This window comes from Channa argus, chromosome 4 (genome assembly GCF_033026475.1).
Source record: "Channa argus isolate prfri chromosome 4, Channa argus male v1.0, whole genome shotgun sequence".
NCBI lineage: Eukaryota > Metazoa > Chordata > Actinopteri > Anabantiformes > Channidae > Channa > Channa argus.
Genome location: NC_090200.1, coordinates 12,288,451 through 12,309,133, shown reverse-complemented (window position 1 = coordinate 12,309,133; position 20,683 = coordinate 12,288,451). Strand labels below are relative to the sequence as shown.

The window sequence follows — 20,683 nt, the reverse complement described above, 5'->3', positions numbered from 1 at the left end:
ACATAAAAAAAAATTAAATCATCAAACAATTCTCAATTTTAGTGCCTCTACAATATTGTTACTTTACTCTAATTATCTTATCTTATATATATTATAATGTAACTTGGATGTCTGACTTTTGTTCATAAATTACCAAAAAAAAAATTAAGAATTTCTTAACTCAGTGTGTATTCATGGACACATACTGGAAATTAGAAATACAAAATGTTCCACACCCAAATTGTCAACATTTTAGCTAACCATCCGCGGATGAAGACTGCTGAGCCATTGGGGCGGCGAGCGGCGAGGAATATTCGCTGATGGGTCATGTGACATGACGCCGTGTCTCTCGCTCTCCTAAGTGTTAGGAACTAACATCTACCACTCGCTGTCGCAACTCTTCTAGCTCAGTGGGCCTGCGTCATTCTAACGATGGTGGCGTTTGATTGGTCAACAAATTGGAGGAGGTGGGGCCAGCCTTCCCAAACATCAAATTTATGTATATACCCTCCCAAGCAGCTGCTCAGTGTGTGGTGGCGACTGTCATGTTAGGAGGTTGCACAGTTGTGTGTTTTTGCTGAGTGAAGGTAGACCGGACATAATTATCACGAGCCAGACGACCAAACAGCAGTTCTGGCTAAGGTAATTATCCAATATTATCTTTTTCGACGTTGCAGTGAAGAAATTGTATCTGCACCTCACGTTGTTGGGTCTACGCATGTCCAGGAATGATTGTTGTGGAGGCTGAGTGACATGCAGCAGAAACGGCTCGACTAAAATAATCCATGTCATTTTTGGATTTTGCTTTAGTAGCTTGTGTTAACAAATGTCGAAGTCAACGACCGTTTTATTCTCTTAAATCAAAGAAGTTCTAAGTTTTCACAACTAGGGAGAAAAGTCACCTTCAAGAACATACGCGCTTTAAAGGTGGTGGCCGAAATGGCATTAATGGACAGCTCCACCCGGTGACAGGGTTTGTGAGGGCGGGTGCTGGCACATCTGCTGCCTGTAAACTTTATCTGTAAACTTTATGTCTCGGCGATTTGTTGATTTCACGGTGAAACGTTTTGAAGTTGACGATCGGTCCAGAGAGCAACGCCATCTGCTGCGAGGATGCGCTGATGTGTCGTAGTTTAATTCATAGACGTAGAAAAAGTCATCACAGCTTTTGAAAACCGCATTAATGACGCTTTTTTAACGTGCCAACTCTTTGACTTCGATAAAGTTGTAAAGATATGCACAAGTTCGAAGGTCCAGGTTTAAGAGCTCACATTTTAAAACGTAAACTACATCCGTTAAGCACCACATAAAGGTGGACAAGGGGTTTGCATGAATCGCTGGGCAAATAGCATTGGTTCCTGCTGCAGGCGAGTTCAAACAAAGAGCCTTTGTATAACCAGCAGGAAATTATTGGCGTGTGAAGCTATTTTGATGACACCGCACTACATCCGAAGCAGTCTATGTCTTACATTAAAAAACAACTAACAAATTTTGCTAAAGAACATATTTCAGTCAAGTGCAGCCTTATCATCAAAAGGCGACCCCTTGTGGAAGTTTAGCAAATGTGTCGCTTTTAGTCAGTATTGTAATTATTTTCCTCTTTTTATTATCAGAGTCACATCATCATGCGGACAATGATCAATGGCGACCCTGACTTCACGGGATAAGCCGAAAGAACAAAAAAGTACAAATAAACAAACAATAATTTACTCTCGTAAAAGTATAAGTACCCAATGAAATTTCTACTTAATTTTAAGTAACCACATGATTTATATACTTTTAATTTTAATATTTTTATATTATGTTTTCTGTCCTTTTCTGTGGACCAGTGGTGCTTCATATTGGGGGGGGGGGCATTAAGTAATTAATGGTAATAGACATAAATGATGAGCTGATTAAATATGTGATCTGATGTTTTTTCAGTTTTATTTATAAACTACTCATGTCGAGTGAGAAGAAGAGGTAGACAACAACAAGTTTAAGTTCAAGAAGCCAAAGGGTAAAATTAATGCATACCAGCTGCTCTGAGTACTGTTAAAATGTCAAGTCTTTTAAAGAAGACCATGGAGGGAGAAACTGACCCTGTGCCTGTCCCTCTAGTGATTAGTTTTCATAAGAAAATGGGAAAAAAAACAGTTTATAATGAAACATTTAAAGTTATTATAACACAACTTTGTTTACAAATATAGAGGATTAAAAAGTAGAGATATTGGCTCTTCGATGTAGAGGAGCAAAAGTCAAAGTAGGCATTATTAAATCTACTTACGTACAACTATTGTATGTGAAGAATTTACAAAACATCAAAAACATCCAGTTCAATTGTCTTATCATATCAGTGCACAGTGTTACGTACACGTAAATCAGATTCATGATTTTGAGTTAACTCAAGTTTCTTTGTGGCTACCTCAAGAAATATGTTTGCCAACTCAGGGTCAGTTAAAGTTAAAAAATTCAGTTAAAAAATTCCTAGCGCTGCCTCTATTTATCCAAATGTGGCTGTTCTGAACTTGCTTGAAAATAATATGTGATGTTTATGTCAGGCCACAATTGTGGAGGATGGCTCTTGCTGTAGATGGCAAAGCCACAATGACATTTATGATCTTATAGAACATGATCGATAGACAGAAAAATAATTTGAACACTAAAATGCTACTCTTTATAGTGAAAAAGGAGAAGTGTAATTACTTTCTATATTGCATGGTTTCGAATGTAAAAGTGTAACTTGTTTGTTGATAACCACAATGACATGTCCTTATTGTTCAAACACAGAATGGCAGCACTTAATCGTCTGAGGCAGTGCCAATCAACGGGCACTGCTGTTGCTAAACTTCACACAAGCAGCCATGTCTCTGCCAAACTGCATTACAAAATGCTTGTGCTTGGAGGAGGAAGTGGGGGTATTGCAATGAGTGCAAGGATGAAGAGGTTATTGGGAGCGGAGAATGTGGCTGTTGTGGAGCCCAGTGAGGTAAGGATCCAATAGATCATGATTATTTACCACACATACAAACAAAGTGACTTTCATTCAGCTCTAAATACATGTTTTCACTCCCTATGCCGCTGTCATTCCAAGATTGTGTTGTTTATTTCAGGTGCACTACTATCAGCCAATCTGGACACTGGTTGGTGCAGGGGCAAAACGTCTCACCCCATCAGGCCGTCCCACTGCAAGTGTTATGCCCTCTGGAGTGAAGTGGGTGAAATCCAGAGTCCAGGAAATAAACCCAGACACAAATACTGTCTGCACAGAGGATGGGACTCAGGTATGTTGGCTTTAGGAACCTGTTGTCTGATAATGTGTCCACTAAAGTTATAAATCTGAAAATTGTATAATAATCTGTGTGCATTTAGCCCTACATAAACATTCTCTCACATTACAGATCTCCTATGAGTATTTGATTGTGGCTCTTGGTTTACAACTCCATTATGAAAAGGTAAAGTAATATGTTGTTTATTAAACTCTAATATACCTCTAACTTGAAAAATGTTTCCATTGTATTTTAATTCACTTTCAACTCAGGATACCACCACTCTTTTTATACATAGATCAAAGGACTGCCAGAGGGGTTTGAACAACCAAAGATTGGGTCGAACTACTCAGTCCAAACAGTAGAGAAAACATGGAAGGCACTGCAGAACTTTAAAGAGGGAAATGCTGTGTTCACATTCCCCAACACTCCTGTGAAATGTGCTGGAGCTCCACAAAAGATAATGTACCTGACAGATGCCTATCTCAGAAAGGTAATGACATTTGAGAATGTAATGATAAGCTAGTATATCTGGATAAACTGAGTGTGGTTTTCACATTTAATGAAAATGTTTGGATGTTTCAAAGACAGGAAAAAGGGCAAAGGCCAACGTAATATACAACACATCTCTGCCAGTACTGTTTGGGGTCAAGAAATATGCTGACTCACTGTGGGACATTGTGAAACGGCGTGACATTCAAGTGAACCTGAGGCAGAATCTCATTGAAGTGCGAGCAGACAAGCAAGAAGCTGTATTTGAGAATCTTGACAAACCAGGCGAAACCAAAGTGATTGAGGTAACTGTAGTAGTACTACTTAATGATTATTTCAGTTTTTTTTCTGTAAAACATGTGATATGAACGGTCATAGTAGACCTATACATGTCTACTTTTGCAATTAAACAGATGCCAAATTGGAAAAAGACACACTGAGAATAATTCTTCTGGTTTTCTTTATCAGTATGAAATGCTCCATGTCACACCACCAATGGGACCCAGCATGGTGATTAAAGGCAGCCCACTGGGCGACGAAGGTGGCTGGTTGGATGTTAACAAAGACAACCTCCAACATAACAAGTATCCAAATGTGTTTGGGATTGGAGACTGTACCAATCTCCCCACGTCTAAAACTGGAGCTGCAGTTGGTAAGTCATCAATGTGTCATAGGTTTAAACATCGCATCACAATACTGTAGTCCACTCTGCTGGTGGATATCTGTAATACGGTTTACACTCATGTTAACTGCTTGTTTGAATACTAACTTGAGAGGCACTGTACTGAAAAACTGTATTTCACAATACTAAATTTACACAGGTCTATAAAAGCACACAATGACCACACCTTGTAAAGCTTGAAATGCTGACACACTGTATCAGATTTTACCATTACCATTACCTCAGTTTATCTTTTTGTTTCAGAGTTTCACTCTCTTTGCCTGGCTGATTAAAATATCCCGTGTTAGTGCCAATATTCCTGCCAATGTTTGCCTGGCTGATTAAAATATCCCGTGTTAGTGCCAATATTCCTGCCTATGTGGCATTATTGATGATGATGTTAGATTATAAATCTGTACTTGCTGCACAACTGCACCGGCATTGAAGTAAAGTATTCAGCATGACAGGAGATGTCAAACTATGCATTGTACAAACTGGTTTGCTTTGAGCATAACCCTGCTCTAAGTGGGTAACTAAATGAATGATACAGCAGGTGCTAATAACGCTTCTGTTACTGACTGAACTAGAGAACTTCCTTCATTTGCCCCACTAGTGGGGATGTTTCAGTATCAATGTCCGTTTTTTTTAATCCATCCACCAGTTTTTCTTTTTGATATCGAATTGACATTACAGGCCTTTGGAGCTAGTAGCATAGCATAAAAAGACTTTAACATATGTTTTCTCATTTTTAGCTGCACAATCCGCTATCCTTCACAGAACAATCAGCAAAACCCTTAAAAATGAGAAGCCAGATAAGAAGGTAAGTGTCAGGTAAACAAGGACTATGTCACCTATTAGAATTTAAACAAGATTTAATTTTTTTGTGTGTGTGAAGAAAAATATAAAAAATGTAAATGTATTATCAATAATCTGTTTTACAGTACGATGGCTACACCTCATGTCCATTGGTGACAAGCTACAACACAGTCATTCTGGCAGAGTTTGACTACAGTGGACAACCACTGGAAACCTTCCCCATCAACCAAGCCAAAGAAAGAAGATTAATGTACTATATGAAAGCTGATGTAATGCCCCATCTTTACTGGCATGGCCTTCTCAGGTATGTATAGAGTTAATTACAATTGTATATTTAACAAAAATTAACGAATGAATACACTTAAAGAACTTCTTGCATTTCTCTTTACTTGTCTCACATCAGGGGTGTGTGGGGTGGACCAGGACCATACAGGAAACTCTTTCATCTTGGGATGAAGTGAAACCTCAATCAATTTGAATGTTAAGTGTCCTAAACTTCACAGGGAAAAGCAACATTCATAATGTTAAAAACGTTTTCAGTGCAGGAAACACTAAGAATGTAGTCACCATTCTGGAGTTATACTTAGGTTTTAGCTAGTCGTGTTATTCATTGGGTTCTTTTGGCAGTACATTTAACATAAGGCTTTTATTGGGAATAAAAACAAAATGTTGTAGAAATTCTTATTCCCACAATATTATTTAACTGTAGGTGTCCCCAAAATCCCAATGTTTAAGTTTCATGGTTAAGTATTATATGATCAACAATTTTAGCTGAATATTTGAAGAACGCCCAAATCTATAGTAATGTTTATCAGGAGTCAAGTTGTCTTGGAAGTTCCAAGCACAATATATAAAATCATTATACATTTTTAATGTATATCAGTGAAAGCCTGCTAACATTGTATATGTGCATTTCTCATCATTTAGGATTTTAGAAATGTCTTTTTTTTTTTTTTACTCAAAGACTGTGAATTTAGCCATACCATACAAAAAATTCTAAATGAAACCTTTGCTGGGATGTAATTTTGGACTAAATATAATGAAGTTCCAGTGGATTTTATGTTAGGTGTGCAAAGTCTATTATATTTTTTGCTTCAAAATAAGAAATCAAATCTGTGGTAATATTATTTTCACAAAGTCTTAGGGAAATCTTAACCTTTAACATGGCCTGCCTGAACTTCTACAAGTGCTATTTTTTCTTATATTTAAATATCAGTATCAGAAACTTCTGTACACTGTGATTATATTTGATAAAATGAGATAAATATTTAGGTTTTTATACATTTGGTGCCAACTTTATTGTTCTCTTAAAAAAGGTCCATTACCCTTTGAATCATTTAAATGGTTCTGTGTATATATATTTGCTATAGCAATGCTATCGAAGTAAATTCTGAAATCATAAATATAAACATTGTTGGACTGGTATTTCGTATATAGCATTATTACAATAATACTGTATGATTTGCAAGACTGTTTTTTTTTTTTTTTTTTTTTTGCAGTAGTTTATTTATTTGCTGTCTTGAGGTCCCGCATCTTTATCAGAAAGGGTGTTTTGAAAAGCAAACCTATTTTCATTTCACATTTCTCCTTTAATGCTCTGGGATTTAATTCTAATTTCACAAGTCGAGTAATTCTTACTGGACTGCATTATATTAAAAGGTGGTTCATATGTGTCATTTACCCTATTTAAAAGTAATGAGAAGTCAAAATAATAGACCCACTTTTAAATATAATGCACTTCAGCATTCCACCACTTATTATGTTTCTGACGATTTCAATTTAAAAACTTGGAAATGACCTTATTAAAAGTATTATTGATTGTAGAGCTGTGAGATTAGACTTCATTAGATTGTACGGGTGTACCTAATGATGTGGCCAGTGAGTCTGTTTTTATTGCGTGTTTGATTTTTGCACGTGCACGATCACAGTGCTGCTCATCATCACACTCAAATATGTTATCTTCATCTTTCTACAAGAGCGTGATGCCTGTCCTCCTTTTATTTCCACTCCATGGGGTACTAAGCAGTAAAAGTTTGTGATTTACTAACAATGATTTTCTCTAATGTAATTGCCGGAAAGTAGCACTTTTTGAGCAGTGTTAGCAAAACAGAGAAAATAGGGCTTCATGAACCCAATCTAACGAATAATTGCAGCGATCCGTGTGTGCATCAGCTTGCATATTCTTTACAGCTTTCTTGTAGTTAACAATACCAGCAGGGATATTGTATGGCAGTGCACCTCTCTGGTCAAGTTGCGCACTCGCACCATATCCATTTTCCTGTTGCCTCCGCCACGTTGGTTTTTCTACGTGAGTGTCGCATTCTCCTGCGCAGCGCCAACGTTGTGTTTGTGATGAGGCGGGAAATGGCGTCCACAGACATGGTTGATCTGTGACTCGGTACCGAGCGACAGACGCAGCTGGCAGCAACAGCCACGGCTCGACCTCTAAGCGGTGGCCGCCACGGTTGCGGCCGAGAGCTGACAACGCTGCGGCAAGTTCTGAAGAGCATCGGTAAGTTACGGACGACGTCAATATGTAAACAGAAAAAACGGTTTGTCCCCCTGTTAGCTAGTTGCTAAGGTTAGCCGGTGAAGGGGGCGTAGTCTAATGGCTGAAAATACTTATGGCAGCGAACAAAATGACGCGTTAGCTTCAGTGTATCTAGCCACTATGTAGCTTCGTTTTGGCGGTGAATTGATTGATCGTTTGCATGTTAAACATGAATATGTAAAATGAGAGACACGTGATAAGTGTTGTGGGAACTGGGGATAACGATGTCACAGCCTTGCTTTTGCTGCTATTAGAGGTTTTGTTAGCTAGAAAGCTAACTGTAGCCACTTGTGCTAGGCTAGCACCGGGACCCACTGACAGCATCTGGTTTATTTTAACGTAAATTAATTACTCAGATGACAAGTTCCTTTGAAGACACACACGCTCATGGTCCTTTTCCTAGCACCTGTGGCTCACCGGTTTCAAATCAGTAGCGTCCATACGCTGACACTTTAATGGTAAATTCCAGCAGGTGGCTAATGTTAGCGATGCTAGCCGATGTCGCTGGCGTTAGAGCGCTTGCCCGATGTTAATATTACATAACGATAGGTAGCAGTGTTATGCTACCATCTGAATTACCCATAAGGAAACAATACACAAGCAGCATAGTTGAGCAAATAGACACACACATTTAAACAACAGCACAGCTGGAACATTTTAAAGACTTCACTTCCTTTTACTACTGTTTATCGTGTACACCGCCCACTTCAGTGACCGGTCTGTGAGGCGTTTAGATTAGAAAAGGACGCGTGAATTTAGGTAAATGACTGTGACCACCGACTGGGAAACGCGAGTTGATCTCACTGACCGAACTGTTCTACGTTCAGGCTCTTGATATTAAACTGGGTTCACTGAAACAACAGTACAGATTCTGAGTTACTGTTGTCATAAACTGCATGGATTAACCGTTATAAAAGATTTGGTCTGGTAAAGCAGTATTACACGTGATTAAAAATCCACAAAGGATGTGTTTGAGGACAGTGTTCACGTAAAGTCAGTAAACTATCGTTATTATATTCTAAAGTAGGGCCTGGAGAAGTAGAAATGGGAACTGAAAAGTTGCTAAATGATGCTGGTACTAGTCAGGTAAATTATATCTGTACATAAGATCAAGGGAGGGTAGAGTCTACTTCACAGTGTGATTTTGATTAACTTTAAAAAAAATTGTTCGTTTTTAAACAGTTAAGTTTCCTACTCGGTGAATATCTTCCGAATGAGTTTAAAAACCGGATTTAGGAGATCTCTTCTGTTTCTGAGCTCTACAGTTACTAGCATAATAATAACATAAGTGACATCAGCATACGGTAGATGAGTCGAGAGTCAAAAATCTTATTTGGACAAAACTATTGTAAAGAGAATAAATTTTAATCCTAAATAGCTTAACATTTCAGTTCCCCTATCTGTCTACACGCTAACATAATTTAGAAGGTAGTATTTATTTATGTGACGTGGGGCCTGGTGGATCAGTGGTGTCAGGATGCAGAAGGCCGAGGGGTTCGAATCCCACCCCACCAGGTGTAGAGGATGGTTGCGGCAGGAAGGGCATTTGGCATAAAAACACATGCCATATCAACGTGCAGAACATATTCTTCTGTGTTGTCCCCTAAGGGGGCAAGCCGAAAGCTCTTGATCATATTTATTTATTTGAGTTATTTTATTTTTTAACGAATAATGGTAACTTTAATGGGCCTGTAGTATTTTGCGCATCTTACCGGCTAAAGAGATATTAATGAAGGAACTGTAGTCATCTTCAGCAAGAGACATGCCCCTAGTTAATAGTTAAAATCTGTCTGTAGTCTAAACAAGACAATGTACAAAGGAAGAGTCAATTGCGACAGATTAAATTAGATAATAAATGAGTTGGATGATGAAACCTTTATATAGTCAGAGTTTTGTTACAGAGACCACCAAGTACTTTTTGTTACATAAATCTGTCTCATCTCAAACCATGTGTTGAAGTTGATTTCTGATTGGAATTGGAAAAAATGAGTGTTCTTTTCTTGGCAGGTTTTTCTATGTGACATTGGAGCATGATGAGGCTGAGAGTGCGTAAAGCTCCTCAGCAGCCGAATTTAGGTCGTCGAACACACCTGTCCCAGGCCAAAAGGAAACACTGTGAGGTGGAACCATCACCAGTGAGAAGTCGAGGCAAAATGCAGAAGAATGAAACAGGCCTGTTCTCCACTATAAAGAAATTTATCCGTGGGAATGCTGTCAAGGTGGGCTTATTTTAATTAATACATTAGTAATTAGATTCATAAAATGTAAAAAAAAGAGTAAAAGAAATGCCCAACAATATCATAGAGCAAAAGGATGTCATCAGATGTTTGGTTTCATTTGACCAACCATTCCTTAAATTAATTTAGCATTTTTTTTTATTACAACCATTAGCAATTATTTTTGTGTATACACAGAATGGTTTTTGCATAGTTTCTAAAATTGTAGGTGTTAGATAGGGCACAGAGACACTGCAATTTAATTGCTGTGACTTCCTGAATTGAGATTTTAAGCTTGGAAGAGCAAATTACGGCTGAAACTGTATGAACAATTTGTAACTTTCCTTTTTATATTTTTTCTCAGGTGGAGCAGGATATCCCGGCCAAGAGGAGTCGTATCGATTCTAATTCTGATAGTGATCTAATTACTTCATCACCACAGACTAAAGGCCTCTCCAACAAGTCAGTCTCCAGAGTTTGCCGCAAAAGTCATAATAAAGGTACAGACAAAAAAGGATGTGGAGCACAGCAAGTTCTGAGGCTTTTCACATGGTAGATTGTTACAAATAATGAAGTCGTATAAACATCCAGAAGACTACACAAATATTTTGTTGTTATTGTTCTTTATTGAAGACTTGTTGTGTCATTTTAGACACGATGACCTGCAACAGCAAACCCATGAAACCAAATGGTAAACTAACTGCTCCCGTTGAGGCAGCAAGCAGCCCACCACGCACCACTTTACTAGGAACCATCTTCTCGCCAGTCTTCAACTTCTTCTCACCAGCAACTAAAACTGGTAAAACAACAAAATTCTTACATATTTGATAGCTTTAATATAGATAATTTAGGATTGTCTGCAAAAAGTCAAATTACAGCAGAGCATTTAAAACTGCTAATGGTAATGCTCACATACTTTTAGAGGGAACCTCGGTGAAATGTGACAGAACGTTTCCTAGTGCCCATGTTGTGCTGACATCTCTTGTCTTTTGTATTCAGCCACTCCTGGTTCAGACTCTCCTGGCCAGGCAATGGAGGCAGAAGAAATAATGAAACAGCTGGATATTGAGCAGGCAGAAGAAATGCCAAGCAGCACTCTCACATCCACAGAGGGCATCACTTCATGTCACAATGCCCTGATGTTGCCCCAGAGGCTTCAGATTGCCTCTGATACAACCATAGAAGAAGGAGAGATTGTCACTGAAACTGACATGCCCCCTTTAACAGGTACATCTGCTCTCATGTTAAGCCTGTTTTTTTTCTTTTTGGCATAAGTTAAAACAGCTGATTTGATTAATAATTTGTAGTATTGTTTTGTTGGTAGATAATAAACATGTAAACTGCATCATATGGGCATCATCATAATCTGAGCTGATTTGTCTGAGCACAGGACTCAAATAAATATTGCTTATGGCTGAATCTGGCAACCATGCCTTCTGTCATAATGTCGGTGAAGCCTTATCACATGTCAGTGTGCCATCACAATTATTTTTATTTACTTATATTAATATAAAAATATATTGGGGCTTTAATAATCAGCATTTTCCATAACGCTAAAACATTGTGGGTAAAATTTACAGCTGGCAGTAGTGGGTCTTTCAAACACCAGAGAACCTTTACCTATACTGCCACTAAGCGGTTTGTCTGTGCTCACAAAGTGCTAAATCACAAAGGCTTCAGCTTCTGTAGTTATTTTCGGAGAACATAAAAAGTAACACAACTGCAGAATCAGGGACTGCTTTGATTTACAGAAGCTCAAGAATTTAACATTCTCAATATATCTGTTTTGATCAGCTCCCGGTTGCATGCCAGACGGCGGTTATCCACATGCATTGCCCTCTGCTCCTGCAGAAACATCATATGATGAGGACTGGGAAGTTTTTGATCCGTAAGTAGATCAGACCACACAGCAATTATGGCTTTTTATTTCTTAATATTGTACTGTTAATCAAGACAAGCCGCAGACTCTCATTAATAACAACTGTTGCTGATCTTTGATGTACACTTTTGATAACACACTGTTTGTGTTATATGAATCTAATTGATAAAACATCCAAGGTGACATTGCATATCAGTGTGTGAAAACAGTCTTGGGCAAAGTGAGTCTTGACCACTGGATGGCAGCAAAAACAGGACTTCAAGCCTGTGTAGTAAAATCAATATGATGGTACAGAGTTTACGTCACTGCTACAGTTCGTTGGAATAAAAGTTTCTCAGCAGTTCCGTTGACTAACTCAGTATGAAGAAAATAGGTCTAACATTTTTCATGTGCAAATTGGGTGTGGTCTCTGTTCATATTCGAGCCAGGTAACTGCTGTTTTTAAACTTTTCGTTTTGAAAATGTTTTTGTTTCTTTATGGTTCATAAATTCTGGTAATTTAGTTAAATGAAAAGTTTTTATTGTTATGATTTCTCTGCTTTAAGGTACTTCTTCATCAAACATGTGCCTCCACTGACAGAAGAGCAGTTAACACGCAAACCAGCGTTGCCCTTGAAAACACGGAGCACACCAGAGTTTTCTCTTGTTTTGGATCTGGTAGGTAATCAAAGGTTATTTATACTGTATCTCATATTAAAAGTAAATTGAGTTAAATGGGTTTTGCATATAGATCTTTTCCTTTTTCTTTTTCTATTAGGATGAAACTCTGGTTCACTGTAGTTTAAATGAGCTAGAAGATGCAGCGCTAACATTCCCCGTGCTCTTTCAAGATGTTATATACCAGGTAATGGATGTTAATGGTCATTCTCTAATCAAAGGGTCTCATTATTTTCTGTTGGGATAATACTTCTTCTGTCTCTTCCTTTTTTTAATCTGAAGGTGTATGTTCGATTGAGGCCATTTTTCCGTGAGTTTCTCGAGCGCATGTCTCAAAAGTACGAGGTGAGATGTCTCTTTAGTATTTGTTTAATCCGACTTGCTCTCCATTAATATAATACTCATTAATTACAATAATTCTATTAAAATTTCAGATTATCCTCTTCACTGCTTCAAAGAAAGTCTATGCTGACAAGTTGCTCAACATCCTAGATCCCAAAAAACAGTTGGTGAGGTCAGTAAAATAAAACTCTAAAGCAGCTTGTGTAATAAATTACTTTAATTTACACTTTGATAGTTGTATAATTCACGTGTTCTTAGTTGTAGCAATAATGAGGGGGTTTAAGGTTCTGCATAGGCTTAACCAGATTAGCAACACTGTTAAAGTGGAGGAATTTGTAATTTCTGATTCAAATAGAAAATTTTTATTTCCTCAACCTTGAGATAATAATAATAATAAGAAAAAGTTTCAGAGGCACAAAGAAGACTTAAGCTCTTATGTTCTATTTCCTGGCTTTTAAACAGTTTCTCAGATGTGTTTCTACCATCTTGGCAACTTCACATTATTTTGTTTTTGATTCAGCAGTGCTGTTTCTAGTTTTCAAATTAATATATTATATTTCATGTCATTGTAGCTAGCAGCAGTTAACCAAACAGCCACATACATGTATGAATTGATGTGTCTATTAATAATTTTATACAGTACACACCATGTTTTCTTATCTGGTCATCCAGACCTCGGGTTTTTTATTGAGTCTAGATCTTCAGCCATGATAATGGCTAAAATGTGTCAAATAACGTGGTTGATTATTTTTTTTGCTGGTGGGGGGGAGTTATAATGTCCTTTAGAAATGCAACACTCCACATCTGATGGTCTTCTTAACTCAACAAAAAGGTTATATTTGTAGTTCTGTAACTTTTTTTTTTTTTACTCACGATATTAAACTATTAACTTGTGTGTTTTAACTCGTTTATTCTCTCTTTTGCAGACATCGGCTTTTTCGTGAGCACTGTGTGTGTGTTCAAGGAAATTACATTAAAGACTTAAACATTCTTGGACGGGATCTTTCCAAGACGATAATAATTGACAACTCACCCCAAGCCTTTGCCTATCAGGTAAACAAACCAAAACAAATCAGTTTTTGTAAGATTTTTATGAGTCTTTCTAAATTGTTTGTGTTGTGGTGCTGTAGAGCATCACAATACTAGAGCACATATTCTGTGTTTTTCAGCTTTCCAATGGAATCCCTATAGAGAGCTGGTTTGTGGATAGAAATGACAATGAGCTTCTAAAGCTTGTTCCTTTCCTCGAGACGCTTGTGGAGCTGGTACGTACAGTATTTGGGCTTTTTGGTGTCTGTCTTACTGGTAATAACAGCATTATAGTATATTCCATGTACACCCTCCAAAGTATAATTAAAAACACTCAAGTCTTAGGTTTAGATGCTCATACACAGACTCTGTTTTAAACCCAGAAGTGCACTGCTTTCCATTAATCTGATAGCAGCACCATGTGGCAGCTTCATGTCTGAATAACAACAATCTTACTAGGTCAGATCTAGTAACAGAGAATCTGACATCACACATAACAACCAGAGACCAAAGTTATTAGCATACACTAAAACAAAAATACTCAAACTAATGTTTTTTGTTTGTTTGTTTGTTTTAGTCTTTCCATAAACTTTTAGGAAAACGTACAGAACAACGAGAACTTTTAAGAAAAAGCACTGATCATTAAATTAAGTTTATGAAATAAAAAGGGGCAACTCAATCACCATTTAAGGCCTGAAATAATAAAGGATAATTTAATAAGTGTTCTATTTGCTTATATTGTTTTCCAACTATTTCTGATAAATAAATACATTTTACAATATCCGGTGCCTGCATGAATTATTTACATAATATAGCAAAAGGAATAAATCACTTATTAACCACTTGAAGACAGTGAATGAAATAACATCCTAAGACATTACGGTGGTTCCTAACTTGATTTTAGAGGATAGTTTGTTTCTGCTCAGATTTCTGTGGAGCTGCAGATAAATACAGTTTCAAATTCATTAGGCACACTGAGCTAAACCTATTGCAGTCTATCTTTAAGCAGTACTGCAGTGTATTCTACCTTCATGTAATGAGACTTCATTATCCTTTTTGAGGATAAACTACATTGTGATGCTGAATAAAATTGTGGTGCACGATTTAACAGCACTGCAAACAACAGACTCAAAATTTAAAACATTATCCGTATCACATTCATTGAGAAGGATGTGCTGCAGGATAATCCATGCAACTCTCAACCTGTAAATCTTATTACTACGGACTTTGCCCAATGTGAAACAAGAAACCTTAGTCATTGACACTGAATTTGGAGTTATGTGTATTTGCCCATTCGCTCATTCACAGAACGAAGACGTCAGACCGCACATCAGAGAACGGTATCGTTTGCATGACCTCCTTCCTCCAGACTGATAACATCACATCCGGCTTTCACTTCAAGATGGTATCAACATTGAAAGAAAACTGACTCCCAGAAGGATATATTCAACGGATGTCTCTTTGCAAAGAAAACGTTGCCGTTATTGTTATTTTTAAATTGTGCAAAAAAACAAACAAAACGAAACAAAAAAAAACTTATGTTTGAGTCAAAAGTCCCTGGATGTTTTATAAGTGCACACTTGAACCAGACTCGGAACAAAAAGCTGCTTGCTGCAGCAAGTTCTTCACTTTTTGCTTGCTTCTTTTTAGTGCGACATTGAAGAAGGCCTGGATGGTAATTTGGTCATAGGAACCACGTTGGATTGAAAAACAAAAAAAACAAAAAACTGAATGTCATGCAGTGTTGGATTAAATGGACCTTGTTGGCTTCAGCCCAACCTTGACCGGCCAGTCACACCTGTATAATATTCACTCTATTTACTTGTAAATATATGTATATATTTTTTTTTCTTCAAGGTTTTTAAGTCAATTTTATTTACACTGCAGATTTTAGTACGTCTACTTTGATTCGGTTGCTTTTTTTAAACCAAGAAAATGTTAGTGTGTTTTGTTTAAAGTTGCTGACAACCAGCTGCTTTTCTGTTGTATGCCTGCATTATTCCTGTGATGCTTTACTCCATTACATCGCTTGTCTGTAATAAGGTGCAGTTTTAAAAAACGGTATCTTTGGGAAGAAAAATGTTTCTGAAATATTTTAAAGCTATGTAACGTAAGCTAGAATAGGGTCTCAACTGAATACAAAAGCCATAATGGCCGATAAATAATTTTGGAGTTTAGTATGTGAGAGTCCATTTTTGATTTTGACACCTTGAGGGGCGGCGGGTTTCAGGCATCTTGCACTTTGACATCCAGCCCTTTGTAAGTTGATGTAAAAACTTGTCACTTTTCTACATGGGTGTGTATCACCTCGATTTGTTAAGTGGGGATGGGAGGGGGGGTGGAATTGTAGCACCAGCAAATTGCCAACATGTTTGCTTTGAAATCGTGTTTTCCAGGATGTCTTGTATGTGGGATCTTTACAATGTAGGAGTCACAAGTTTTATTGACTATTGATTGATTGACTATGATCACTCCTGTTGTATTCAGTGTTACTCAATGGGTTCCTTAAAAATAAATTCATTTTTATACAAGCCAGAGCTTTCATCAAATACTTCTAATACATTTCCTTATTAGTCAACATTTTTAATACTTTTGTCTGGTAAGTTATTCAAGTATGACAAAGTCATACAAACAACATTTCCTTTCCATTGTCAGGAGACATTACACACCTAGGAAAGAAGCATTTTATTTGGTTTATTTGCCAACTGTATTATGCTACATATCTGAATCCATTTAGCATTGATCACATTTTGTCAGTGGGGAGTGTTTTTAAATATCTGTATTGCTACAATTATAACTTTGGGAATGCTGCAGAAAAGTTTTTATTAATGATATCATATAGAGTCAAAGTCCTTTCTGCCAAAACCTGAAAGCATAAAGCACGTACATCTGGTTAGGAACTGAACAAATTAGCGTTTTGACAGTGGCAAGATTGCAACTTTAAACATGAAACCTGTTTCAAAAGTAACAGTGATGTATACACCAATCAGCCACAACCCTAACACTGGTGGTCTTAAGAATGTCATCAAGGACAAGGGTCAGAATGACAAATCTGAGCAGTTAAAGCTACACAGTAAAATGTGATACATTATATGCGGAGGTGGTAGAAGTACACAAACTCAATATTTTAAAGTGTTGGCCTAAAAATATATTCTTAGTAAAAATAGAAAACAGATCTCTTCTGATTGGGGCGACTGTAGCACAGAGGATAGAGTGGTCATCCACCACTCCCGCAGTTGTTGGTTCTATCCCAAAGGTCATTGGTCACTGGTTGTAAAAGTGGAGCTGATTTTACCCACTATGTTGTGGTTGATTGGTGTATATGACGTGATAGATATGCACTGACAGTGGACATTTTTTATTAGGTGAGCAACCTGCCAGGGTTTTTATTCAGAGACCTTACGAGCTGCCCTGATCAGATAACCTGCTGATGTCTTAATCCTTTTGTTCTTTCAAGAAATAGGTCATTATCTGATTGTATGTGTGCACTGAATTGCCCCTTCCACAGGTCATGTGACTCCAAAAACAAAGGGGGCCAGTCTTCATCAGACTTATCTAAGGGTGTTCGGAAGGAAGAATTATTTCAAAACAAAATCCGACTGTTGATAGTGTAAAGATAAGATGTGGAGATTGGCTGCTGGTGGGGGGGTGGGGGTAACAGCCCATAAACTATGAAGCCTTGCTGCTGTTTTACCAGGAGCCAATGTGTATAAAAGGGGATGACAGGTGTTCTTGCCTCATGGCAACATTAAATCGGTCTAAGGATGCAGATGCTGTTCTTTCTGAGTGCTGTTTTGGGGGCATTAGGATCAGAGAGTACACCCTCTGGAGCAGTTCAGCAGCTTCAGGACCTCCACTGCCCTCCCTGCGAGCAGATACACTGCTCCTCCCGGCGGGCGCTGAAGCTCCAGTGTAAAGGTGGCGTGACGACAGGTGTCTGCAGCTGCTGCCCTGTCTGTGCCAGGACTGAGGGGGAGACCTGTGGAGGAACATGGGACTATCTGGGAAAGTGTGATGAAGGGCTGGTGTGTGTTTATCAGGACGCTGCAGATGACAAACCAGATGGGGAACGCAAAGGGATCTGTAGAGCAGGTGAAATAATGACCCCTCCCACTCTCTATATAATTTTTTATATTACTGATTTTTTCAAATTGTTACTGAAGGGAAATGTAAAATAATAAATACGTTGTCGTAGCTTGCAAAGCAATGTAGTATTTTGCGAACTGATGAATGCATGAATCTAACATTTGAATCTGCAAAATAACTAAGGACTAATTAGGACTAATTAGAGTTAAATGGACAAGATTCATTTGGAAATATAGAAAAGTGTGAAAAAAAGAAATATTCAGCCCTTAGAATTGTACTCAAGTGTAGTACTTGATTAAATGTATGTTGTTACATTCTAACACTGTTAGCAATTGCTGGAATGGTTCCAATGTGGTAAACGGAGGTTATGATCTGTAAAGACTGATACTGTGATCAAGGCTTCCTTTGATTCAAAGGATTCTGCTCACAGTTAAGCTAAAATGACACTTCTTATCGCTCCATGGTGAAAAGTTGTCACTGTTATCGATACGGTATCAGACGTAGTAAGAGATAAGAGATTTCTCTCCTTTGTCGCTGGTCAGAAAGATGTAAATATTACATTTCAAATGCAAAGTTTCGTGAATTACAAATCCCACTTCTTTCTTTCTTATTCAGTTTACAATGTGTTTTTGTGTAGTGATTGAACCGCTGGATACAGACAACTGTCACCCAGAGTGCACGAAGGAATACTGTCTAGCCAACCCCACGGGAGTCTGCTCTGCAAGGTGACTAAATACAAACTCATCCACTAAACCCTTTGGTTATGTTTCTTTATGCCTAATATGTTTGAGAGAAATCTGACGTCTGTGATCTGTAGGCTTGCGTCTCTGGAGAAAAAAGCGTGCCAGGGCTCCTGTCAGCATACATCCTGTTCGAGTTGTCTGCTGCTGAAACTCCCATCATGCCCTCAGACCTGTGGCCCCTCTGATTCTTCCTGCCAAAAACGCTTTGGGAAGTGTGTGCACAATCACCTGACAGCAACTCCTAACCCCACATGCCTCAACAACCTCCAGGTAGATGGGCGGTGGGGTTACATCAACAACAGCAAAACTAAACTATACTTGAAACAAAGCCTCCATTAATCCAACTCTCTTTCTCTCTAGAGTGACCTCGAGGGGCATTTCGTGTGTTTGCTTCCAGCCTGTGAACGTACACCCAAATAATTCCTTATGTGAGAAAGTGAAAACCAGAGGAAACCTTCACTAGCTCATGTAGCAAAATTGAAAAGGCAGCTATCTGTAAACTTGTATAATCATAAATCAAATTTTGTAAACCCTGTAAACATGAGCAAGAACCTGTGAAATTAAATGTATTTTAAAGCAGGACAAATTAAAGTGGTTGTCTGTCTGTGACCATTGAGAACTGGTTTGGAGAACAATGGCTGGATTTACAAGGTTTTGGATTAGTATAGAAATAGTATGTTCAGATCTTCAATTAACTCGAGCATAAATGATAAACATCTGCATCTGAAATCAGTATCTACAAACCAGAGATGGATATGAACCTAGGATATAATATTGCAATTGAAAGGCTGCAGTTACAGTGTTTGTTGAGTCAGTCTCAGTTATACACATTGTGTTGCTCAGTGCTTCACAATACTGTTCGGAGCTTTTGGGGAAATGTCTATTTTTACTCTGATTACAGGAAATATTCAAAATGAGATATAATAAATACGAAGATGTGTACGTTTAAACCCAAATAGTGCGACGAATAATAAAAATAGTTTATAACAATTTGTGGAACAAGCTCAGTAATGACTTGAAAGATGTATGACTCATTTAGTAAACTTAAACTAGTGACAAAAGATAATTCAATGAATACATTGTATATGAGTTTTGAAACATGGATGTAGATCAGAGAATGGAAAAAGTAAATGGGTTATTTGATTAGTGGGGTGTTATTTCAATTATTGTTATTTGTGTGGTCTGAAGGATGTTTATCACTCTACACATAATAAACAGGAGTTCATACCTACAGCGTTTTGGTTCTAGTCTTAATATGGTGTATGTGTATACAGTGGGCATGGTGGATCAGTGGTAGAGCATTGGGATGCAAAAGGCAACGGGTTGGAATCCTCCCCTGCCACTAAAGACTACCTTGGTACCGGTCCCGAGCCATGAAGGGACAAGCTGAAAGCCGTCAATCTTTCATTAACAGTTGAAGCCAGATGTTTACATACAATGTTTAAAAAGACACAGAACCTTTTTTCCCTCACTGTCTGACATTGAATCTGATTAAACTTTTCCTGTTTTAGGTCAGTTAGAATTATTAAAAAATTTTCTATTTGCTAAATGCCAGAATAATAAGACAGAGCATTTTTTATTAGTTTCTTCAAAGTCAGAAGTTTACATACACTTCCTTAGTATTTGGTAGCATTGCATTTGAACTGTACTTGGGTCAAACATTTTGGTCTTAAGGTCTTCGTCCCTGTGTGCATTTGCAAACTGTAATCTGACATTTTTATGTTGCTTTTGGAGAAATGGCTTCTTCCTCGCTCAGTGGCCCTTCAGTCTATTTTGGGACAGGACTCATTTCACTGTGGATGATGAAACTCTCTTACATGCTTCACCCAGCATCTTCATTTGTTTGGCTTTTGTTCTGGGGTTGACACACACATTTCGCACCAAAGAACGTTCATCTCTAGGACACAGAACGCGCCTCCTTCCAGAGCGGTATGATGGCTGGACATTCCCATGGTGTTTACACTTGCGTATAATAGTTTAAATG

General features: G+C 37.9%; 3 protein-coding genes across 5 annotated transcripts; all 3 read left to right on the top strand.

Annotated features, from left to right (window-relative positions):
• The first annotated feature begins 462 nt into the window (after nucleotides 1-462).
• On the top strand, nucleotides 463-6,479 carry sqor (sulfide quinone oxidoreductase). 3 transcript variants are annotated; one of them, XM_067500412.1, is made up of 11 exons: nucleotides 465-621; nucleotides 1,593-1,663; nucleotides 2,749-2,947; nucleotides 3,072-3,242; nucleotides 3,360-3,413; nucleotides 3,526-3,720; nucleotides 3,815-4,024; nucleotides 4,188-4,371; nucleotides 5,133-5,200; nucleotides 5,322-5,500; nucleotides 5,600-6,479. In XM_067500412.1, the coding sequence occupies exons 3-11, from the start codon at nucleotides 2,750-2,752 to the stop codon at nucleotides 5,655-5,657; spliced, it is 1,317 nt and encodes a 438-aa protein (XP_067356513.1). In that variant the 5' UTR covers nucleotides 465-621; nucleotides 1,593-1,663; nucleotide 2,749; the 3' UTR covers nucleotides 5,658-6,479. The 3 variants fall into 3 exon arrangements, with proteins under 3 accessions (XP_067356511.1, XP_067356513.1, XP_067356514.1); XM_067500410.1 differs by lacking the exon at nucleotides 1,593-1,663 and having other exon boundaries at nucleotides 463-621; XM_067500413.1 differs by lacking the exons at nucleotides 465-621; nucleotides 1,593-1,663 and adding an exon at nucleotides 1,958-1,978.
• Nucleotides 6,480-7,521: 1,042 nt separating this feature from the next.
• On the top strand, nucleotides 7,522-16,401 carry ctdspl2a (CTD (carboxy-terminal domain, RNA polymerase II, polypeptide A) small phosphatase like 2a). Its single transcript, XM_067500409.1, has 13 exons — nucleotides 7,522-7,708; nucleotides 9,755-9,966; nucleotides 10,328-10,463; nucleotides 10,616-10,762; nucleotides 10,963-11,190; nucleotides 11,758-11,851; nucleotides 12,388-12,499; nucleotides 12,600-12,686; nucleotides 12,782-12,844; nucleotides 12,934-13,013; nucleotides 13,768-13,894; nucleotides 14,011-14,106; nucleotides 15,179-16,401. The coding sequence occupies exons 2-13, from the start codon at nucleotides 9,778-9,780 to the stop codon at nucleotides 15,242-15,244; spliced, it is 1,425 nt and encodes a 474-aa protein (XP_067356510.1). The 5' UTR covers nucleotides 7,522-7,708; nucleotides 9,755-9,777; the 3' UTR covers nucleotides 15,245-16,401.
• A 1,166-nt stretch (nucleotides 16,402-17,567) lies between these two features.
• On the top strand, nucleotides 17,568-19,888 carry si:ch73-330k17.3 (IGFBP domain-containing protein). Its single transcript, XM_067502003.1, has 4 exons — nucleotides 17,568-17,962; nucleotides 18,594-18,681; nucleotides 18,774-18,969; nucleotides 19,060-19,888. The coding sequence occupies exons 1-4, from the start codon at nucleotides 17,635-17,637 to the stop codon at nucleotides 19,117-19,119; spliced, it is 672 nt and encodes a 223-aa protein (XP_067358104.1). The 5' UTR covers nucleotides 17,568-17,634; the 3' UTR covers nucleotides 19,120-19,888.
• The last annotated feature ends 795 nt before the right edge of the window (nucleotides 19,889-20,683 follow it).

Coding starts and splice junctions, on each gene's coding strand:
- si:ch73-330k17.3 (XM_067502003.1), top strand. CDS start 17,635: ATGCAGATGCTGTTCTTTCTGAGTGCTGTTTTGGGGGCATTAGGATCA. Junction 18,682..18,773: donor ACGGGAGTCTGCTCTGCAAG/GTGACTAAATAC, acceptor TGTGATCTGTAG/GCTTGCGTCTCTGGAGAAAA. Junction 18,970..19,059: donor CATGCCTCAACAACCTCCAG/GTAGATGGGCGG, acceptor CTTTCTCTCTAG/AGTGACCTCGAGGGGCATTT.
- ctdspl2a (XM_067500409.1), top strand. CDS start 9,778: ATGATGAGGCTGAGAGTGCGTAAAGCTCCTCAGCAGCCGAATTTAGGT. Junction 12,687..12,781: donor TTCAAGATGTTATATACCAG/GTAATGGATGTT, acceptor TTTAATCTGAAG/GTGTATGTTCGATTGAGGCC. Junction 12,845..12,933: donor GCATGTCTCAAAAGTACGAG/GTGAGATGTCTC, acceptor TTAAAATTTCAG/ATTATCCTCTTCACTGCTTC.
- sqor (XM_067500410.1), top strand. CDS start 2,750: ATGGCAGCACTTAATCGTCTGAGGCAGTGCCAATCAACGGGCACTGCT. Junction 3,243..3,359: donor GCACAGAGGATGGGACTCAG/GTATGTTGGCTT, acceptor CTCACATTACAG/ATCTCCTATGAGTATTTGAT. Junction 3,721..3,814: donor CAGATGCCTATCTCAGAAAG/GTAATGACATTT, acceptor GATGTTTCAAAG/ACAGGAAAAAGGGCAAAGGC.